General features: G+C 39.0%; 1 protein-coding gene across 4 annotated transcripts in view; it reads right to left on the reverse strand.

Moving 5' to 3' along the window:
* The window catches only part of CEP350 (centrosomal protein 350), a 65464-nt gene that overhangs the window by 26801 nt on the left and 20226 nt on the right, over nt 1-18437 (reverse strand). For 2 of the 4 annotated variants that reach the window (XM_072343000.1, XM_072342999.1), the window contains exons 9-28: nt 17776-17919; nt 16028-16680; nt 15222-15349; nt 13543-14537; nt 12710-12863; nt 12081-12244; nt 11658-11847; nt 10744-10964; nt 10467-10630; nt 10179-10289; nt 9769-9909; nt 8810-8946; nt 8351-8467; nt 7943-8109; nt 7336-7532; nt 6632-6816; nt 6109-6196; nt 5593-5739; nt 4190-4347; nt 1020-1142 (exon numbers count right to left, since the gene is read on the reverse strand). In XM_072343000.1, coding sequence (XP_072199101.1) covers nt 1020-1142; nt 4190-4347; nt 5593-5739; nt 6109-6196; nt 6632-6816; nt 7336-7532; nt 7943-8109; nt 8351-8467; nt 8810-8946; nt 9769-9909; nt 10179-10289; nt 10467-10630; nt 10744-10964; nt 11658-11847; nt 12081-12244; nt 12710-12863; nt 13543-14537; nt 15222-15349; nt 16028-16680; nt 17776-17919 — 4384 coding nt within the window. The remainder of the gene's footprint in view (nt 1-1019; nt 1143-4189; nt 4348-5592; nt 5740-6108; nt 6197-6631; nt 6817-7335; nt 7533-7942; nt 8110-8350; nt 8468-8809; nt 8947-9768; nt 9910-10178; nt 10290-10466; nt 10631-10743; nt 10965-11657; nt 11848-12080; nt 12245-12709; nt 12864-13542; nt 14538-15221; nt 15350-16027; nt 16681-17775; nt 17920-18437) is intronic. The other 2 variants (XM_072343001.1, XM_072343002.1) reach the window with 2 other exon arrangements.

Here is an 18437-nt window from a genome sequence, read left to right on the forward strand (position 1 = left end):
TTCGTATATTTGGAACTTGTTATGTAGGTCCCTGCTACAATCATGACCTCAATGCAAACTTTTTCTTCTCCCTTCACTAGTTGTTTCATCTCATCATAATGTCTGGATCTTCATGTTTGACTGGGTCTTGAGGGAGGCAAGTCCAGTTGGGGTAAAGTTCAAGAGAAAGGCTGAAATAAATGGATATGAAGGTGCAAGACTCTTCAATGGCAGATGTCAAATGAATTAACCCAGGAGGCCACAAGCAGGAGAGCAGAATTATGTTACTAAAGTATCATAAAACTAACCACCATACAAAGACCAACTAATAAGAAAACTACAAGTTGGTCAAAAAGAGCACTAAAGAGAGAGAAAGAAGGCTCGAACATTCATGCTTTAGAAAGAAGAGGATTAAATGAGCACGGCTAACGATGCAGACCCTTTTATAACCCAGGGGTTTAAAAGGTCAGAACCACCACGAGGTAGCATGCATACTGCCTTAGCATTTACTACAGTCTAGAGGGTTCCAGTTGCAACACCGAGGGTACACATTCACCCTCAACAGCAGGGGCACTTTCATGGGGAGAAAAAATAGCAGAAAAGCATGAACCACATCTGGTATCTTCAAGGCAGGAAATCTACAGGAGTGAAGGGGAAGCAGAAGCACTCAGATTACATCATCGTAATTTCCAAAGTCTAACTATTTATCTGGTGCTAAGGTCACATATTTGGTCTGCCTATTCCAAAAATAATAACCTGGAAGCGTTACCCTATACTTGAACTGCATTTATATTTAATACACACAGATTTTAATACCAAGCTAGACAGTTTCAACAGCTGTTTTGAAGTAGCAACTGGACAGCAGAAGCAAAGTAAACTGTCTGTCTGCTACTCAGAACGCAGCAGGAACAAGAGATAAATCTGGAACCAGTGTGGGAAAAGTGTCAAAACAGTTCAGTGATGAAGAACCTCTTGACTTTTTAGGACTGAACAGAGCATGCTCTATCAAAGAGTCTATCACTTGAGAAAGGTACAGTTACCTGACCAATTGGTTGTAGATATACAGCTGGAATTTGGGGTGGAGGTTGGGAAAACAGACACTGAGAGAGGCCCAGTGGTGAGACGTAAAGACAGAGAAGAAGTAGTGAACAGGAGAGCAGTGTCTACAAAATAAGGAGGAAGAGTTTAAAACTAAGCCAAAAGAAAACCAAAAAAAGCAGAAAGAATGAGAAAAGGACAGCATCTAGCAAAGAACTTCAAAGTTAATTGCATTTAACCTAACACCTTGGGTAGAAAAATTGTACATTGTTATGCAGAAGGTAATAAGAACACATACACTCGTGCCTAAGTTGTAACACTTCATTTTGTTAGTTAAAGGCATGCTACTTTCACATTGCTCTGTTTAAGTTTTATCACTCTGATACAAACTTCCACATGCACCTGCTAACACCTCAACCTCAGCTTTCTGCAACGTCTGCTATTCTAATCCTCAATAGAGGATATTAGTAGCATTAAGCAGAGTGCTGGTTTTGTAATATATACAGCTTTGCCAGTCTGAAACTTTAAAAAGGGTGAATTTATTTAAAGAAACTCAAGCAAATCCAAAAAAAAAAAAAGATCTGAAATATATCTGTATTCAGCTTCCAGCTGCTCTTTGATTTTGCAATAAAGCACAGACTTGGTCTCAGAATACTCACTTTCATTTCTGCAGGAAGACAACGCCTATATATTCTTTTAAACTGCATAAACCTAACACTGTGATTAAAATGTTGCTTCTTAATGGAAGGCTGCTTTAAGCTAATTCCTAGCATATTATCATATTTATAGCAAAATATCATGCTCTGCACAGCTCTGTAGCAACTACAAAGCAGGGTAAGAAGCATACTAAAGAAAGCAAAAGCAAATGAGCATTTAATCAGTTCTTCTGCTGTACAAATTATCATTAAAGCTGCATATGCAAGGCAAGCATGGGCAGAAGGGTTAATTCTCTTTGACAGAGCATGCTCCTGTTCACATGCAGGCTATGCAGATTCATGAGTTATAATTAAAACAGAACGACTCTTTCATTGTCCATTTAACGGAAGAGAAATTAAAGCTGTCTCACAGTGTTTCTCTACTTCTCTTGTATTTCACTCATTCAGCTTATTTCAATTTTCAGGATCACTTAACTTGTTTTTCAAACAAATAGTTCCCTAAACATACCCTAAGTAAATATCATGTTAGTGTTATCCTTAAATATTTCATAAACAAGGATGTAAAAATTAGGTACTAAGCTTGCACTGTTTTTATTCGATAAGCACAGCTACCACTATCAAGAAAACCTGCAAGATGTGTGCAAAAGCCATACAATCAAACATACATACAAGACTGAAGTTCTAGGGAATTATTTCTGTTTACACAGAATACTTCAAACACGTAGAGCAATCAAGACAGAATTACAACACCGAAAATGCATGACCACATACACTGCATCACACACAAGCACAACTTCCACTTGGTGTTCCTCACAGTAATTACTTCAGCTGAAATCCCGATGGCTTCCCTTTTGAAACATGTAACCCAGACAACAAACATTTTGGACTTGCAATTAAAATATTCCTAAGGACAAAACATACTTTGTATCTATTACTATCCTTTGTAATTCTTACTGGTATTACAAGTGTTGCTTAGGAATAAAGCAAAGACTTCAGAAACAATATTGACTAAAAAGGCTACCTGAAAAAAAAGTGGCAAAGGATGACAAACACAAATATATTTGTAATATTTTACAGTATTAACATTAGCATTAACATTACATCAAAATTCATAAGCTGTGATTTAGCTTTGGAGCACACTATTACCATTCAAAACTTTGTATGTTGAAACTGAGGGAAAAAGAAGACAAAGAACTTGCTCTGTTTGCAGGCCATCTCCATGCAGGTTTCCAAGATCTTTCTTCTGAGCCCATTTCTGATTCCACTCCTAAGCAATTTACCAACCTCAACACATACTTAGGGAAAGAAGTGAGGTTTTCCACACAACTTGGAATGCTAAAAGTTTTAGAAATATGGTCTTTCAGAAACTTGAAATATCATTTGTGATTTTGTCTTTTCAATCCACTAGTTCCTATCAGAAGAGACTGAATAACAAAGCATCCAATCCAGGCTTGAACACAGAGACTATTTAAACAGAATGTGGGTTTGTTCTACTACTTACACCAATCCTCTCTTGCTGTTCTGATGTTTTGTGCTGTTTAATCTCCAGCATACACAAACATATGCAGGTGCAGGAAATGTCCTTCCCAAATGATTACAAGCTACCAGGGTGCTATGGATCCACAGATAGCTTGACTTTACAAATGGCAGTGCTTGCTTTTTTGATGTTTGCTCTGAATGCTACAAGTTTCCAGAGGAAGGGCATTACAAAGATCACCACACACACGAAAATGTAGTGACCTATTACGTGTGGTTAACTGGCACAGGCCAGACTTCGAATGGGTTAGTCTCAACTAAGAACTGAGGACTTCAAACTAATGAGAACATACTGCCAGCATATTTGAAATGCTTAAAGCAAATAAAGTAATCTCTGCACTGAAGAGGTAGAGAAACAACTTATTTGATTCAGAACAATTTAACAGGTGAAATCAACAGATTGAGTCAGTTTCCAGACCCAGAGACTTCACATATACTTGATTATTTCCTCGGAAGACAAACAGCTGTTTTCAGCTTTTTCTCCCAATCTATGGACCACATAATAAAAGTAAAAGGTCTTACTATCTTCTTAGTCACACACAAGCTCCCTGACCTTTCGTGAACCAAATATATATAAGTGAAAAGGAGAAATAAAAGATACAGGCACCACTTTGATAATCTGCCTTAAAGTATTTCATTGTAAGAAGTCTGAGAAGACATGCTGTTAAGCTCAAGTCAATCCATTTTCCTGCCAAGTACGGATATCATAATCTCTTACACTGATATGCTTTTACTGACTCAAATTTCTGTACTGAAGAAAAAAACCATATCCTATAAAATGCTTTCTTCAAAGGTTAATATAGCTCTATCAATGCTTATAATCAGTTCTTTTTCAGGCTGATTCTGAAAAGACATCACTGTATATGATATCAATACCACTGTAGTCTTCCTGATAACCATTTTTAGTGCAGATACTGGCTGAACTGATTTGTTTTCGTTAAAATAGCAAAGCTCTGTAATAGAAAAGAAAACTTAGTTACTTCTCATCCATTCTGCTGCGCATCTTTTTGAGCTTCTGCATGATGCTACTAGTCTCACTGCTGGAGATTGATACCGGGGAAGGGCTGCGTGTTTCTACATCAGTTGGAAGTGGGCTAGAACCATTGCTCAGCTTGATGTCATCCTCACTGTGAAGTTCCTGCAATTTTAAGTTAAAAAAACAACATTAAAAGCATGAAATGTTATCCTCTTTTTAGAATTTATTTTTAAACCGTGTTAACCCATCTTGCTTATCCTCAGATTACACTAAATAATACTTCAGGTTAAGTCTGTCCACCTACATATTTTAGCTTTATTCTCCAACTTCTTTCCATTAGACATCATTTTTGTACTCTTTTTCCCATCACAATTTAAGTTCTCCCTTGACTGTAACTAGAACAAAAAATCCTAAGAGAATTCAGTTACCCAAACAGGAAACCAGTCCTCTCATTAGTATTAAATTCGCATTTCCAGAGTTTTGCAAGCATTCAGCCAGTTACCAAGCCTGTCTTGATCACAGAATCATAGAATGGTTTGGGTTGGAAGGGACCTTTAAGTTTACCCAGTTCTGATCCCCTGCTGTAGGCAGGGATACTTCCCACCAGACCAGGTTGCTCACAGCCCCATCCAGCCTGGCCTTGAATGCTGCCAGGGAAGGGGCATCCACAACCTCACTGGACAACCTGTGCCAGTGTTGTAGATGTGAGAAACTTTGTTTAATAACACCAAAATACAAAAAGCAGCAAGCTTAGGTTTTGGAGCTTACATTTTAGTCCTTTTAATCAGATAAACAGAATCAGAGTCCGAGATTCAAACACCAAAAAGCTGGTATTCCCAAAGTCATTACTTAAGCTTGACAATTAATCATCACCACAGAGTCACAGAATTGTTTGATTTGGAAAGGCCTCTTAAAAGGCCATCTGGTCCAACTCCCCTGCAGTGAACAGGGACACCCACAGCTCCATCAGGTGCTCAAAGCCCCATCCAGACTGACCTTGGTTTTCTGCAGGGACAGGGCACCACCACCTCTCTGTGCAACCTGCGCCAGTGCCTCAACACCCTTATTATAATAAACTTCTTCCTTATATCCAAATATAAGTCTTCCCTCTTAGTTCGAAACCATTTCCCTTTGTCCTATCACAACAGACCCTGCTAAAGAGTGTCACCTTCTTGTCTACTGCCTAGTTAAAACATTTACTAATACTTTTCCATACGCATTTCCTCAAACAACGATTTGAAGAAATTAAACAAATGAAATTGATGAAATATACAGGATAAGACAATTTGAGCTGATACATTTCCCGTGAGATAGGTGTAATCTAATAGCTTTGAAGCTAGCAGTTGAGTCAAATACCAGCTGCACAGTCAAAGAGGGAGGACTCCAGCTCCTGTACAGGACACTTACAAGCTTGTTTTCCCCCGCAGATTTCAATTTTTCCTGCAGTTTCATTGTAGTCTGACGGATTCGTTCTATTTCCGCCTGCTGTTTAAGGATTAGCTGTCTCTCCTTCCGAGCAGCCTTGTTAGCCTCTTGAAGACGCTTAATATCTGCCTTTTAGGTAAAAAAGATTAAGCAAAGTAAGTTTGACAGACAGCTCTCCAACACATTCTGAAACTCTCAGTGTCCACAATATGAAATTACAGTTAACAGAACTGAGATGAAGTAATTAACCTGCAATTTCATCAGCAGAGAACAGACGACCAATTAATACAGTCAGGTCTCAACTCATGAGATTATTGATATAGAAGAACCCTTTAAAACAACATGTTAAATACCATCAAAAGGTGCATTATTATATGTTGGGAAATAATGCTCTTTTTCTATCCAAAAGCCTGGCACAGAGCTATCAGTTCTTAACTTCTACAGTGTCCAATGTATCACACAAGTTTCTATAGGATTTTCCTAGAAAGCATCAGTTACCTTTTCCTGCTGTAGTCTCAGCAGAAGACCACGCTGCCTCTTACGAATAGGAGGCATCTTATCATCCTCTCCCTTGTCTCGCAAATGCCTGCAACCAGATTGGAAGAGATGGTTCAGTAAGGAAACAAGAAAAAACAAAGTCAACATCACAAGTGAACAACAACAGCCTTTTACCCTTTCAAATGACTTTTTTTCATCTGCAGAAGAGTATATGTATTCTTGCATTACGACTTGTGGAGTAATGGATGGGAACTACCTTCTCTATTGGATGTTTCCCTGTTTCTATTCTTCTGTCTAACCATGATCAATTTAAACATCAAATCACACTTACAAACTGAGTTCTGTTCTTTCCAAATGACAATAATGTTTGCATAGATTACAGACGTCAAAAGATTTGCTCAACCACTGATATTTAATCACAGAGGAGTGGGGTAGAAGAAAAGTATCACCAAAAAAATATACGTTGGAGACTTTCATAAGAAAACGATCAGTTAGCAACAGTGTATATTCAACACCATCTTACTTCCTCTGGTGTTCCAACCAAGCTAACTCAGCCTTTGTCTTCTCCTTCAGAGCCTTCTCCCGGAGCCGAAGTAGCGAGGATTGATGAGCTGCTCGCATTTCCTCCTCTTTCATGTACTGTCTTACCATCTCCATAGTAAATTTAGAGAAACTATCTTGCCCTCCTGAGAAAGGCATGCTTAGCTCCTGAAAGGCAAGACAAATTTGGCATGGTTTGTTAATAAAGAAATTTCAAAGCTTTTTTCAAGTACAAACTGTGTATCTGCACATGGTTCAGGATAAGAAGGGAATTTGTTTTTTCTCTCTGAGCTACTGTAAGACCACGTTTTTCTGCCCTGGGCTAAGTGACAGTTTTGGAATGTCTCCTCATGAGAGTAAGAAGCAGCATCTGCTTGTACCTCCTGGATGTGAGTAGGAGTATTAGAAAGAATTAGTCCACTAGGTTTTTATAATCTACCTCAAAACATCACTCTTCTTCTCTAAAGCCACGTGAGAAAAGGTTGAGGACAGTAAGGACTGTTCCACAAAACAAATCATCTTACTTGCACCGCAGTGACATAAAGGATGTTCGTACAACTCCTATGTTTTCAAATGCTTGAAGAACCAAAGTTCCTAAGCACAAGCAACACAGAATAGCTCAACAGATTCATAAGCAGAATTGAACAGTAACAGTTAGTCTACCTTAACTATGAACACTTGACATACCTTGATAGATGACAGAGTGTTTTTTTCTGGGGAGACTTCCTCATCAGAATCATCACGATTACCGCGTTTCTTCTCCAAGTTATTTCTACGATGACTTTCAGAGGGCAGCAAAGACCGAAAAGACTTCTCTTCAATCTCATCCTCTGTCATGGACTCATCAAATTTCAGGGAAAACTCAGTTCCAATGGAAGCAGAATCTGAGGGAAGCGAGTTAATGCTCAAGTATGTACCACACAATTCATTTTACCCTGTCTCAACCCAGTAAAGTCACAAGGACAGGAAAGACAGGGAGAGGACTCCTCTAATACAAAAAGAGATCTTAGCTTTCAGAAAAGTGACCTTGAGTTAGAGGACGTATTGCAATATTGTTATCTAGCTTAAAAAAGACCTAACGGAATTCTATATGCAGGTATAAACACATTTGAAGTCTACCAAAATTTCTGGTGTTCAGCCTACACATTCAGGAAGTAAATATGTAGCTATCTGCCATTACCTGGGACTCAAACGTCACAATATTCGCCTCATTCATGTCAGAAGCTAGTTTTGAAGCAGCATTTGCCTCCCCCCTTAACCACTTTCAGGTTCATTACATACAAATACAGCTAACCTTTTTCATCTGGCAGTGACAAAATACTATCACTTGGCAAGGAATCATCCACACCAGTATGAGCCTGGTCTTCAATGCTGCTAGTTAGCTGTTCACGACGGGGAAGTTTTTTCTCATTCTCTTTAGATGACGGAACAGAAAGACTCTCTTGGCGACTGCTGGTACTACTGTTTCATCAAAAAACAAGTATTTTTAATTAAGACACTACTTTGTGCATTTAAAAATATTTATTTTACATTACATCAGCAAATAACATCCCAGCAATGTTAAGATTTAATGCCCACTTTCTCTCTTTAAAAAGGAAACAAAGGAACAACATGTCTCAAAATTACTTTGCAAGCATTTTCAAAACCTGGTTCTTATTTACAGCAGGTAGACAGAAAAGAAACAAACCTAATCTCTTCTTACCTCCGATCACGAACCTTTGATCTTGAGGACTCTGAATAGCTATCAAACACTGGTGTGTAATTCTGTTTTGAGTCATCTGCCTCCTTACTTTGTGACATGGCAGCTGTCTCACATTTCCTGAGAAGAGAAAGCACTAGAAGTAAATCTACTCTGTCTTAAATACTGATATAGATTCCATGAGCTTTTATCAGCTTAGCAAAAGTAGTAATAGCCAAAATGTATAAGAAAATACTTAAAACCTAGACAAGTTAAGTCATCCCATGAAATACCTAGAGCATCTTTTCTTTCTCTTTCATAAAGAGCTGCAAAGAATCAGTATCTCTTCTTTGGCGTACACTATAAATTTCTTCTTAAATGTTCACTTACTATGAAATACCACAGTTTTCTTTAAAAGTAAGTGAAATAAAAGCCAACAAATCTTACATCCCACCTCCCAAGTTCTGAAACATTTGACAAAACCTGTTTGTATCAGTTCGGACTCTCAGTTGTTTCATGAACTCTGAGTGATGCTGCCGCTGGTGGTCAAACAAAGTGCTGACTGGAGCAGCTGGAGCACTGACAGTATCTGAGATCTGGGATCGTGCAAGCTCCGTCATCTGAGTACAATAACAAACAAAGGAACACAGTGAGCTTTTAACTATCAACATGTTTTTGAACAGACTGTCCTTCTTGTAGGCAACTTATAATGAATGAATGCATAAAACTGCTTTTGAGATGTTTGTTATTACACACATTTCAATTCTGCTTTTAAGAGATGCTCTGTATATATATATTATTTAATTTACGGGGAGTGGAATTATTAATGTGAAGTTATAGACATGTATTACTTCATCTATATTGTATTCTAATCAACTTAACCTCTGATTACTAGAAGTATCTCCATGCAACAGAACATTTTGGACCTATTATCACAATTAGTTTCTAAAAACATGAAAAAAAAAAAACAAGAAACATTTAATTTCCATTAGAAAATGCATCATACTCAAAGAGTAAAAATATTATTTTCACTGCAATGGAAGCAACAAGTTTAAATCCCAACACTATACAAACTTCCATGTTAAAATCTGCCACAAGTTCCCCTGCTTTTCTAGTGTGATTTTTGTATGAAATAGATATAGGTTCAATCTGATGGAGTATAATGCTTACAAATTAGTGATGCTATGCTCACTATCACCCATCTGTCCTGCAGTAACAAAATTCTGCATGGTTAGTTAACAGGAAGATCATGAGAAGTGCAACCAGGGATTTAGAACTGTCAACCAACTTCTAAGTAATGATGCTAGAAATGTTCCTTAGAAGTCCTATTATTTGGCATGTTATGAACATGAAGAAGCTGTACTGAACAGAGCATAACCTAGAGGCAGCATCTGAAGCAATAGTGAAATCAAAACAGCTTCTTATTTCACTCTGAATCTCACCTCACGGACCTGGTGACCCACATCTGTAGTGAGAAGTGTAGTTTCCACCTGCTTGGCTGCAGCCTTGCACACAGTCTCCTGCCGCACTTCTACAGCCTCCTTTCGTGACTGGACCAGACGATGCAGTGTCTCTACATGGGCCTATGTAAAAAAAACCAAAACAATAGATCAGCCCTTCAAGTACTTACTAAAGTAAGTGTGACAGTATAGTACTGTCTATAGTATAATGCAGCATTTCTGTAAGCCTGGGAGAAAAAAGTTTTAAATTGACACCAGAAATTTGTTTGTTTTCCCCCCAATTATATTAAAGCCCTTTACCACAGCTTCAATAGACACAGCATTCATAGACACAGCTTTACTTACAATACTTTGCCTCTTACACACTCCATATTTTTTGAGAGCAGCTTTACCTGAGCTGCCTTCTGCCTTGCCTCTTCCATTTGCCTCTGATTCTTTAAAGCTTCCTGCTCAGCCTTGATTTTCAAAAGAGTTATGTCCCGTTCATGACGCTGCTGTTGTGCCTATAGATCAGAAAAACACGTTTTAAGCACAGAGCGTTCAAGAGGTTATCTGCCTTAGACACTTGCACACTTGCTGGAACTACTTACGAAAGACAAAAGCATAATTCATCCTATTTATCTTAGAAGAAAATGAAACAAATGAGAAATACTAATACAAGGAAATATTTTTCCCACTACCTTTATAATCTGAGCCAAAGAAACGCTCTCCTGCTGGGCCAGTGATATGCCTCGTAATCGTTCCGCATCTGCAAGCTGTCGCATAGACTCTTCAATGACAGTAAGGTAGTTCAATTCTGCTGACAAACGTTGCTGAAGATTAGCAGGGGAGAAGCGCGTACATCCTGAAGGACAGGATTTAATTGTCAGACTCTGTTGTACTACGGTGTTCCACATCATAAAATGAAGACCAAAAATAGAACAGCTCTGGAGTTAGTACATCTTTAGGAGAACTCACCACTCGCTGAGGCTACTCCTGCTGCAGGCCTACTGGTTCCCAGACTCAAGTCAGAGAAGGCTACGTTAGGCTTCTGCCCCGGTGCTGTGCTTCCAGAAAAGCCAGAAGGTGACTTGGCTCTCTCTGCTGCACTGACTACAGAATCAAACGGCATAATTTTTTGGGAACTTGGAGATGAGGAAGAAGTTGACGTCTTCTGAGATCTTCCCTTGTCTGAGAAACTGAGAGAGAAAACAAGAAAGAAAGGCATCAGCATTGTATTAATTCCAGTCATTAGATGACAAAAGAAGCAGTAACTCAGCTCTTCTGTTTATACAGACTGAACAGATCTATGTACAGGGTCTATTCTTTAAAGTTTGCACAGGCCCAGTCTGTCTGTGTGAAATGACTTCACGAAATGGGCTATGTACCTACATTCCAATTTAGAGCAAAGTTGCTACAGCACAGTATTTTCTCTCAGGTACTCAGCATTCATCAAAAAACAAATAACTCAGTATCTACACATCCTGGTTCAATTATAACAAAACCTGTGATGATCATTAAAACAAAGGCAAGAAAGAAACATACAGAAAAGGATGCAGACACTTCTTAAATATATTGTCCCTGTTTTAAGTTGCCAAGAAGAACCAACTGCAGATGCTTGAACCCCTTAGGAAGAGGTTCAGCTGTGCATGCTCGGCACATCTTAAGAGGGCAAAGGACCTTTCAAACCAAACACTAAGTATAAGCAAAAGCCATTATTGTACATTAATACCTCAGAACCATTCTATAGTGAGTGTAAAATCATTATTATTTTTTGCTTTTTAGAAAAATGTGCTGCGAAAAATACACTGGGTGTATTTTGCAACTGTTTTCATTGCACACTTAGTTTCACTGCACTTATATTTGCATACAGTCTTGTAAGTTCACATTACCTCAACATGGAGTGTCCAGACAAATTCTCTATTGTGTTGTCAGTATCCGTGTTCTGCTCGTAGTCTTTATTAGAAAGTCTGTTACTTGACACGGACTTCTTTGCTTGTTGGGATCCCCACTCTAATTCAGATTGAATTTTATCTTCTCCCACAGAAATGTGGTGAGAACTTCCATTGAAAGACTCCAACCCTAAGAACAAACGATGCTGTCAGATAGTTTAGGAAGGGGACAACTTTTCACCATTTTAATAATTTCTCTGTCTAATTAGTTCTGGACAGCTGTGTTTTAACATCAGAGAAAAATAAGAGTCATGAAAATTTAGCAAAGAACCACTAGAGAAAAACATCCCATCAATGTTAAGATTATTGGATACACAGAAAGGTTGAAGCTTCAAATAACCTACAGCCGAGTGCTGCACTTACGTTCTTTTTTCCCTCTCTTTTTAGATGAAGTAGATGACTGAGAAGATGCTGCAGATCTGGGTCCAGATGAAAGCTGAGATCCAAGTTCGACAGATCGAGATTCACGGGGAGACTTCCTACTAGAAAGTTCTTCCTGAATGCTTGAATTACTGCTGCTTGCAATACTAAAAAGGAACAGACTTACAGTGATTAACTGCAAAAAAGTTTGCAAGAAAGGACTAAATCCGCACTAAAAACACTAACTCTGAAATTAAAAACTTAAACAGCCCTAATTTGGAGCAGTGGAAGCATTTTAACACTTTCAAATCTTAACTTCTTTCATAACTTTTACACTCTTACAGCCACACAAGAGTTAATTTTCACCTGGCTACAAAGGGTAAGCAACCTGCCAGACCAAGGCAGAACAAAAACCAGGCAAAGATGGGGAATATTCCACTCTGATCTTTGCATCTAGAAGTCCTGTTGCTTGCCATATTCACTGCAAGATCATAAGGAACTATCTGACCACTTTCAGTAGCATTACACTGCAGCATACCAGGAAAGATGTGCAGCATATTATAAAACAAAATTTCCATCAACTGCATTCTCTTACATGCTGGATTTTTATAGGAAGTCGAACACAGATTTACCTGAGGTCAAGTGCAATTTTTTTGTCCGTTAAGGTGCTGCTTCCTGGTGAGGAAGCAAAGTCATCTTCATAAGAAACAATGCTCTCCGGAGGACTCAGGGTAGGGTGTAAAGGGTGCAGAATGGAAGATCCTCCATTTGATCTCTCATCAAACACTAGAGACAAAAATAATTCTGAATACAATGTGCACCAAGTGAGAAAATAAAGCTGCAGAGGACAAAACGCTTCTAACCACAATGAGTTCAATATGTTTCCCTTTGAATACAAGAAACATCAGGAGAAAACAGTACACAAGAACAACAGTACAGGTATCTCACAGCAGTTTTAACATAGAACAGGCTCTTTCCATAAATTACTGAATACTTCATTAACAACTTCCAGCCAAAACCCTTTTGAAGAATATACTCCTTGAGAGTCATCAGCAGAAAGTTTCAATGCAGTCATGTTTGATGTTAAGGAATATTTAAAAGTACTGATACCAAGGGAAAAAAGCAACAACGAGATACAAACTTCTCATAAAAGGCTCCTCCTCAAAAATGAAGATCTGAATGAAAAGGAAGGAGGATTAACAACATCAACAACCTTCTTCCCCCAGAAGTGGGGATTTTTTTCCTTACACAATTAGGCAGGGGGGAAAAAAATAACAGAAGAAGAGGAAGGGATCATTTATCCTCCAAAAGTTAAAGGAAAACATTACACAGATTAATGTTTGGTAAACCTCGGAGCAGTACATCTTAATGCACACCCCTTATTTGTGAATTATCAAATGAAAGTCATGATAAAATTGGGAAGTATTTCAAAAGACCTGCGAGTCTTCTCCATTTTTCTGCTTACCCTTGTCTTGAAGGTTGTAACTTTTCGCAAAGATGTTGATGACACTGTGTGGGCTTCCCTTGGCTAGCTCTTCCCATGGCCCCTTGCTGTGAGTACCACTTGACTGAGGCTGAAGTGGCAGATACTTCTCAGTTTCTTTCTGAAACTCTTTTATGGGCTCAAAAGCATTTCTCTCCTGAACACAGAAATCTCTCTCATTCAATGCCTCCAGAATCTTCAGTGGCAGATGTTTGTGCTGGCTTCCCTCCTCCTCAGAGAGGCTTCCGTCACTCAGGAGAGGCCCTTCGCTGATGGAGTCAATGCTGGACTCTTGAGGAAATACAGCTTTGCTCTGACCATACACCTGGTTTTCACATCCCAAGGTGTCAGTCGGTTTCTTAGACAAATGTCCCAGTGTCCCCTCGTGCCGGTGACCAGTGGGAGACCTCAGTCCAAGGCTGACTGTGGCAGCATGAGGCCTGATTGTCTCAGGGAGCTTTTTAAATTCACTAAGGTTGCTTACCCCAGGAAGGTTGTCATCAAAGGCGCTATGAGATGCACAGGTACCCAACATCTTTTGAATTCTGGCTGAAAAAGCATCTTCATTTTCCTCCCTCACAGGAGGACTCATGGCCTTGGCCCACTGTCTGTCATCCTGGTTTTCTTGCACATATTCATGGTCCGAGTTCCAGATGGTACCATAATTGAGACCAGTCCCAGCCAACTTCTTGGCTTCATTTTCAATCCTGCTACAAAGGGAAGCAGCTGTAGCTTTTAAAGCTTCAATCCGATCTATTTTACTCTTATATTGGTTAGTAAAGTCTTTTCCTAAGAGGTTTTGCTGTGGAGCAGCTGAATTCATGTAAGGCTGACCCATCAGAAGTCCCATCTGCTCCAGACTCCGATGTTGTGAGCAAGGGCCTCCACTTAAGCACATGTGAGCTTGTGGATGAGAGAGCTGGACTCTCGGGCTCAACCGGTCTGGCTGTACCCATGAAGGCTCCACAAAGTCACTTCTGAAACAAAAAGTCAACATTTAAGTTAATGACTAATAAGTATCGTTATTTTAGATGAAAGTCTCATTGACACAAGTCTGCTTTCTGGAAATAAATACTTCCTGGGGGAGTCAGAAGGGCAGACAGTTACAGAATGTTATTAAAAGCAGAGCACCTCCCAAATTTCAAATGTTGTTTATGCTGCAGTTTACATTTTAGAGCTGTAAAGAGCTGAATGTTTTCATAATCAGCAGCAACCATTTTCTAAAAGTTTCCAGACTTCATAAGGGAGGAAACATTTCCTTCGTCCCTCTCTTTCACACGGCATTTCTTAGCACTGTTCTTCCAGTTGTACTCAGACCACACTTCACTACAACTGTCACACCACCACTAAGAGGTGCCATAAGGAAAGGAAAGAAAGTCCTCATTATATTTATGAAGTGTGGATCTGACCAACGGAAGGTAAAGATAACGAAGGAGGCTTATACTTAAGCAGCAGATATTGATTATGTAATTAAAAATGAGGTACGCACAACTGGGCAATTAAGGATATGCAAGAAACTTACTGGTTTTTAGCTTCTTACCTTTAAGAGTTTGGTTAAGCACATTAACAGGGCATGAATGCAAAGGAACAATCTACTTCCATCACCCTGAGAAGAAAACTACAGTACCCTCCTCAGTCTCAGAAGGCCTACAATGACTCACCTCAATAGCGGCTGCTGCTGCTGTGGTTCTGACAGTGACACGTCACTACTTGAAGATGCACTAGGAGGACGCTCTTGAGCCTTGTTTTCTTTGTCAGATTCTCCAGATGGCTGATAACCAGGTCTGGGCTAGAAATGAAATAACCAAAAAAACGCATTTTCAGAAGTCTGTAGGAGTTTAGGAGCTTTTGTCTTACTAAAACTGAAAAAAGATTAACTTTCTCGGTGCAATATCACATCTTTCCTACCATGCAAAGATTTAAAAATACAGGACATTTATGCTTTTGTCTCACTAGAATGGAATGGGAACTTTGCTCATATACTGAACCTGTTCAATTGAACACAAATTGGTATTAGCCTTTTACTACTGATCTTTTCACATTCCATTTCTGATTAGCAGACTTTTAATTAAACTCAATACAGATTTAAGCTTGTCCTGACTGGGAGCAACTTCAGACAAAGCTTTTCAATTCACGATGTAAATGTGATTGTAAATGATGTTTACATTTTTCTTAGAAGTCAACTATTATAGCTGATATTAGTAATTATTCTGAACTTTCCTTCTGTTATAATACAAAGATTATTTCCATTCACCTTTCAGAGAGGTCTCGCTACGATGAGAAGCAACCACCAGCAGCAAATTAGTTCTGAATCAAAAGCATTGTAGTTTTTACTTTAAAAAAACACTATTTTCTATGCTTGCTTTCAGACAGCCCTCAGATCAGGACAACTCATGACCTTCCTAGATATATGACCTCCTATTCCTGCAAACAACCGCAGCACTTTAAGTTAGTGAATCAGCTATACCTGTGTTTCCTGCACTGTAGGCAGCTGAGAAGGCTCTTCTAAAAATGTATGATCCAGCAGCAGTTTAGAATAAGTTTCCTGTAACCGTTTAGCCGCCAGAGGTTCAGGAGGAGGCACGTTCTTGGCCTTACTTAAAGCCTCCTTTTGCTTTCTATAGAGTTCTTGGAGTCTTTTGTTCTTCTGTTCAGTTGCCTCTTTTTGTGCTTTCTTCTCTTCATTCTGTTTCTTCTTCCTCTCCTCTTGCTGCCTGATGATGTACTTACGAACCTCATCGGCATCATAGTGACGTTTCTTAGAGGTCACTTGAGGCTCCTCACTGGCAGCTATCTTGTCTGTTTTCCTTTTGGTTGGACTGTGGCTCCTGGTATTTTCAGTAGGCAAAACAGACTTCTGATTCTGTATTTCCTCTTCTTTTTTCTGCTTTGTAGTCAAGCTATCCAACTGCAAGTCCTCAAGAATTCCACGTATTTCCAAGGGCAGGAAGTCCTTATTTACAGAGCCGTGATCATCTTGGTTATCACCTGGAAAAGCAGGTTCCGGTTTCTTCAGATTATTCTCAGATCGTACTTTACTTCTCGACCGCTCAGAACTTCTCGAAGAGGTTTTCTGTGTAACAACCAGTCTAGAATCTGAACCTGTCCTTCCAATACGACCTGTTAAAAAACAAGACTTGTCAAATATTGCAGGTAAAAATCAAACCTGGTAACTACGTGCTTTAACTGAAACAGCTGGGAAAGTAAGGAAAGAGCTATACAGAAGTGATAAAAGATTGTGGAAAGTGATGCAATCATCGTGAAAATGGCAACAAACACTTAAAATAACAGACATGATTTTATTAGAGTCTTATCTTGCACATGAAGATTTCCTCACTACGTGCAACTCTGCACACCTTTAGACAGTCCTAGACATCTTTCCCAGTTAAACCGAACTGATACAATATACCCTCCTCTTTTTCTAAAGGCAGTGAAGCACATATAACCAAACAATTCCATTGATTTTAATTCAGTATTCTGGGGAAATTATCTTTGCTTTACAGCAAAACATCTGCTTTCTCATCTCAACTGCAATTCTCCAGTGTGACATTACCTATGCAGATCTCACTATAAATATGCTTATGTTTCAGATATTCAGTGTCATAGCCTGAATTCAACAGCCTCTGCTTACACTGAGCTCACACCCCTTATACTCTTATAACCTTGTCACCTCAGAGGCATAACTAGCACAAAGTTACCACCTTCCATTATTTAACCTGTCTGACATTCAGACAAATTCTGAAAAGGGCTGGTGGAATTAAAAATGAAGACTTACGATGCCCACAGATGACATTATATCCTACATGTAAGAGCTAAAATTACTGTAGAAAGATAAATGTCCAACCATAGCTTACAAATTATATACAGCACACCTCGAAAATTGACCTGACGGCAGACTCCTTCCAGCCATTCCCTTCCTCACTAGCCTTAGCAGGCTAAGACAGAATACAAGTGACCAGATTTTGTTGTTGAAACCTTTTTCCCCTCTTTTCCAGAGCTCCTTTGTACCTTCATAGCATGGGAAGCGAGGCGATGCATCCCAACCATGGAAGTGAATTAAATTCTCTCTGTGGCTGCCTCCATGTTAAAAAATTAAGTTATTTTATTAAGAAACTGTCTACACTACATCTCAGGCACCTACTTAATCCTGCAGACATGCCAAGTTATATAATAAACTAAGAACAATGAAAGAAAGTACAGTGATAAAGAACTTACCAGACTTAGCAGTTCGCTCTCGCCCCGTTCTGTCACTAGATACAGCTCTTCTGTTGTGTTCTATTTTGGGAGCTGGACCCAGTATCTTCTTGGCTAGCTTTTGTCCCTCCCGCCAGGAGGATGCACTTATTACATAGTTTCCACCTGTGCAATAAATAACAAATAAAAGTCAAGCACCAGATGGATTTTCAGGTGCATTACAAAGAAGTATTTCTTGCAACTTTCAATCATTACTCTACCCTTTAATTCTGTGTAATGGGTACAGCTGCAGTTATACGCTTATAATAGCAATGGACCATGAAGACACCCAACAGCTGAATCACACAACTGTCAGTGCTTCAGGCCTACATGTAACATGGTTTAAAAACTCAATATATACAGAAGAACGTTAGAGCCCTATGAAATCAGGTTAAACAAAAAATGGTTACACGCACCTAAAACTTACGGGCAAACATTAGATAGAAGAAGTAAAATGCTACAGTAAGAAGAGCAGAAACAAAAAACACATGCTAAGAAAGGCTCGTGTATTTTTTAATATGAAGATGAATTGTTTCCTAGAAAGAACTTCAAACAGAGCTGAGGTAGGTGATAAACAAATAACGAGCAGCAAATTCACCATCCTCTAGTTGACATTTCTGTACCACGACTGAAAAAAGAGCCAT

This window comes from Excalfactoria chinensis, chromosome 8 (genome assembly GCF_039878825.1).
Source record: "Excalfactoria chinensis isolate bCotChi1 chromosome 8, bCotChi1.hap2, whole genome shotgun sequence".
Classification (NCBI taxonomy): domain Eukaryota; kingdom Metazoa; phylum Chordata; class Aves; order Galliformes; family Phasianidae; genus Excalfactoria; species Excalfactoria chinensis.